Source organism: Coenobita brevimanus, chromosome 93, assembly GCF_032717465.1.
Source record: "Coenobita brevimanus isolate Jiangsu-jjx chromosome 93, ASM3271746v2, whole genome shotgun sequence".
In the NCBI taxonomy this organism is placed as follows: domain Eukaryota; kingdom Metazoa; phylum Arthropoda; class Malacostraca; order Decapoda; family Coenobitidae; genus Coenobita; species Coenobita brevimanus.
In genome coordinates, this window is record NC_137046.1 from 8,758,971 (window position 1) to 8,764,056 (window position 5,086).

General features: G+C 45.0%; 1 protein-coding gene across 1 annotated transcript; it reads right to left on the reverse strand.

Moving 5' to 3' along the window:
* Positions 1-1,043: 1,043 nt before the first annotated feature.
* On the reverse strand, positions 1,044-1,631 carry LOC145412550 (uncharacterized). The gene has a single exon (XM_080282457.1). The coding sequence runs from the start codon at positions 1,629-1,631 to the stop codon at positions 1,044-1,046; it is 588 nt and encodes a 195-aa protein (XP_080138583.1).
* Positions 1,632-5,086: the final 3,455 nt, after the last annotated feature.

Sequence of the window (5,086 nt, forward strand, 5' to 3'; positions counted from 1 at the left end):
TAAATTTTCTCACTTTAGGAATATTAACCAGAAGAGGTGAGAAACTGAAGAGAAATATTAAGCAAACTTTCCTCCCCGACCGTACTACCTCGTACTGGGATTCATACAGTCACAGAGATAATACAAACTGCATAAGCAAGTGTATTTTTGTAGCTATTATTGATAATGTACAGGTTTATTCACATGTAACATATTTTTTTTTTATTTTCTGTTATTGTTATTACTGGCCGTCATGAGGCCTCAATATTTGGTAAACCGGAAGGACAGTTGGTTTTGTTAATAATATTGATGGCCTACAATCAAAATAAGTATTTTCACATTTATTATAGTTCTTAGTGTCCATTTCTTGTTACTAACAGCCTAATATTGCGAAATATATGGCATATGCAGAATTGTTTTAATTATCATTTCTGATGACTTACATTTTATTCATGAAAATCACATACTCCACATGCGACTTGGTTTTTCACATATCAGTAACGTCACCAAGTGTTCAACAGTAACAAATACATGGCACACTTAACAGCTGAAGTGCTCACAGACGATAAGGGTCTTTAAAGTTCCATTTCCATCACTAGGAATCATTGTCGTCATCATCATCATTATCCTGTTCCTAGTAGCATGGGTTAGGGGGGTGAGAATTATTATACACAGTATTAGGCATGGCGAACGGACAGGAAATGTTGCTGTAGACAGATGACACACATGTACGTATTGATGGAGTACAGTACGATATAATTATGCACTTGATATATCTTCAAGTCAGGCTCTGTTGATGATAATGGCTAGTTAAGTTATAGACGCTGCACATATCTTAAACACAATCAACTTTTTCCAATGATGTCATTGCGAGGCATTCTCAGAGGTGAAAAGAAGCTGCGGTGGAGTGTGTTGCAGCTACGAGAGGGTTTGGTGGTGGTGTGGTGGAGGTTCAGTAGGGTGTGCAGTAGTGTGTTGAAGGTGTGGTGGGATGTGGTGGAGTGTGCTTGACTGCATGGTTGAGTGCAGTATACTGTGTGGGAGGTGTGGTGGGATGTGGAAGTTCAGGTGAGGAGCAACATGCCCTTTCCTTCCACCTCCAGCAACAAGTGGAGTGGGTCTTGTAGAGGTAAGGGGGGAAGGTCATAGAACACATCCAAGGGGTCGTCCAAAAAAGTAGGGGTGTCGGACAGCAGGTCGTTCAGGTCAGCGGGGGAGTCTAGGGACGGGAGGCAGGGTGAGGCAGGCTGAGACAGGCAAGGTGAAGCTGGGTGAGACAGGTTTTGTGAGGTAGGGTGAGGGTCAGCATCGAGAACCTCACTGAGAGCCCTGATATAGTCCACAGCCAGGCGCAGTGTTGTGATCTTGGTCATGATGGACGGGGTGCTGGCCGCCTCCACCTCCACAGCCTCGGGAAGCACCTGTCGCAGAGTATCGAAGGCCTTGTTGATCTCCATCAAGCGGTGTCGCTCCCTGGCATTGGCTGTCTTTCTGCGGTATTTTGACAGCGGCACTGATCGCGATTTGGCCATAGCTCCCCCTGGGGTCTTGGCCACCTCCTGCTGCAGCCTCTTCACCATCCTGCGAGGCCGCAACCTATATTTCTCCCCCTCCCGCGTCGCACCTTCGTCTACGCTCTCGCACCGCACCATCATGCAGGGTCATTCCATACACCAATATAGAAATCACCACACCATTCCAATAATCACATCTCCAGTTTTTGGGAGTGACTGGAGTTTGTTGCCTAGATCAATACTTAATGCACCGTCGAAGTCACCAGTTTTAATTTCTTGGATATTTTTTATTGCAATGTCTAAGACATTTGGGACTGTTACCCTTGGATAATTTCTTACTGTATTATTATAGGGAGCTGGGAAAGAGTCTCACAGGAAAATATTTGCCTATGCATGCTCGTGTCATTCATACACATGGAAACTGGGCATGAGAAGAGCCAAGGAGTCGCATGCTGGTGCCTCACCCGTAGTAGGTGAGGAATTAGATGAGAGTGGTAGGGTGAGATGAGGAATGCTGGTGTCCCGAATGCTGCTGGCAAGTTAACCCTTCTCCCCTGCCACTTCCTCCTCCGATGGAAATATGTTCCCAAAGTAGGAAGATTCTCTTCTGCTTCTTCCAACGACAGCCCCTCAGAAAAATCTCACTTCCCACATGTACCTCAACCCCACACAGGTAATCTAATAGGTGTGAGGTTTGGTCAGGTGGTTTTTGCGGTAGACGAGATGGGGAACTGTGGCACGTGAACTCCGACGCAAGAGACAGAGCGGTACACACCCTCTTTGGCCAGCCGCCCGAGCAACACTGAGGACCAGTTCACCTGTTGCCCCCTCCAGACCAGGATCCACCCACGCCAGGTCAGCCAGCCAGGCAGTGGTTGGGTGTGTGTGTGTGTGTGTGTGTGTGTGTGTGTGTGTGTGAGTGAGTGAGTGAGAGAGAGAGAGAGAGAGAGAGAGAGAGAGAGAGAGAGAGAGAGAGAGAGAGAGAGACAGACAGACAGACAGACAGACAGACAGAAGTCTAGTTGAGAGAGACAGACAGACAGACAGAAGTCTAGTTGAGAGAGAGAGAGAGAGAGAGAGACTCAAGCCTAGTTACACTCTTGTAGGCGCTTACTAGTTCAGTATGATGAATACATTATTTTGTGAAATCTCAGCAGACAAAAACAGTGTGGATTAGTCTGTAAAATTACTGATATGCATTGTAATGTGTCAGGACAACAGAGGCAGCGAGTTTAGTATGCAACACAACTGCTGTCAAAGAGCTGTGCAAGTGTACTTGGATATTTAGGCAAGATGGGACTGTTGCACAGCAATAACTGGGATGCCACAGCATAATTCATATCTCTTATTGATCAGTGGTTCTGTATAATGAATTTTCGTATGTATGATGATCAGCAAGAGTGCTGTACAGTTGGAATGTATTATGATATACAGGCAGGCATACTGCATAGAAAGGTCAGTTTGATGTCAGCTGTGAGAGTCAGTAACTCTGAACCAAAATCCCTCAGCAGTTTTCAGAAGGAAGTACAGTAACTGTATCTTGCCAGTCTGTCTTAGGAACGTACGAGATGGTGAAACACAGTAGCGTTTGTACATTATGTACAGTGTTCCTTTTTTTAATTAGTAAAGTGAGGTATAGCTCACCTTTAAAGAAAACTAATGTGCTGCTCTAAACCTTCTTTTGCAATAGACCAATGTTTTCCATATGACTTAGTATCAGTAAAGTTTTTTAATTAGAAGTGAATGGAAGAAGTATCACGCCAGAAGAACTGACTTTCAGAGGGATATAAAATGAAATTGATAGATACATCAAGGCAAGAACATTGGACACTGAGTGAGTGAGTGGAGAAAGTGGCTATGGAGGACTCACGTGACGTCACTGCGCAGACTGGGCTTATTTTAGTCACCTGACTGACTGACCTGGTGTGAGTGGATCCTGGCCCCCTCCAGACCTCCACACGTGCCCTCTCACCAGAAAGTTCCAGAGTTTAATCGTCGCGTTCTGTTACAATTTTGTACTGTTCGTGTACGTAAATCTACATCCTGATACTCAGTCCCAGAGTTTATCCGTTCTGGCTGAATTTAAAGTGTCGCCAAGCCTTACTGTCACCATCACCCATGTCTTCCTCTCTCCCACTACTCTAAACACTCTTTTATATTTTTCTTTTTCGTTGTCTTTTTTTTTTCTTTCTTTCTTTTCCTTTATCTGCCTACCTTCTGTCCTCCCATCTTCACTCCTTCCAGTAAATCCCACACACACGCTTTGGAAACCATGTGTGCACACACACACATGTAACTTGCAATACTTTGATGATAGAAACTCCGTGTACAAACAGCTAGATAAGGAGTTTATTACGAGCACACAGTAAAATAGTCTGTCCTTCTTGAGTGTCTGCTCAGAACTGACGCAATAACGCCTTCGCCCAGGCTTGGGCTCTGGGAAAGCGTGCTAGGTCAGCAAGTTTAGTGGGGGCATGTATGCACTGGGGGGGGGGGCATATATACATCGGGGGTAGACATATTGTGGAGGGGGTACACACACACACACACACACACACACACACACACACACACACACACACACACACACACACACACACACACACACACACACACACGACTCAAACTCCCACCTGTCTCTGTAGGAGGCATGGCTGTCAACTTTCAAACTTTTTCAAGCTGTTTTATCCTTGTCACTGCTATGGATGTATTTTAGTGTTATATTCAGGCTTATACTAGACTATCTACGGAAAATAGTAGCAATCATCATCGTCATCATTATCCTCCTCCTCCTCCTCCTCCTCATCATCATCATCATCATCATCATCATCATCATCATCATCATTCTGCTCTTCCTCCTCCTCATCATCACCGAACCCTAATTCCCGCCTGTAAAAGATGGGGTGAGGCAGGACCTAACCACAAATAAAGCTAAAAGACCAACACTGCCAGAACTCTGAAGTCCCATTGCCAGTGATGTACGTGCCACAGACTCATTTCCACATCACCCAAACCTCTGATGACTTAGCGCTATCTGCATGTAAAAACCACTCTATTATCATCACACCTTTATTGTCTCGTAAGGAGCGTAGGGACCCTGGGCTAGGCTACTTAATTCTGACATTTTAGGAGATGGTGAACAGTCGCTACTCTCTTAGTGGCATTAGGTGAACAATAAACTCTAAATTTTCCTTGGATGCAAGCCTTTATGGGCTATATCCTGCTGGAGCGTCGTAACCCACCAGACCACCAGGCGTCAAGTATAACCCATCCGCCCATGTAATTTCCAGCCAAAAGAATAACACTTCCATTCCATCCACGTATTTCTTATTCAGTTCTTGCTGCCGCGATTTATTTTTGGGTACGGCCGGTCAGTGTAATTATGTTCCTTACTGATGAAGAGTTTGCTAATATTAGAATGATTTCCCTACCACAGAGGAGGATGGCAAGGTGCACTAGGCAAAATAAACCGCAAAGGAAGACGTGCTAGGGAGGCTCCTTAAGCAACGATGAGGGCCATGGCGTCTCCAAAGCCTAATAAAATCGTCTCCTAGCAGCAAGACTAAAAATGTAAAGCGAGTCGTCGAGCTGAA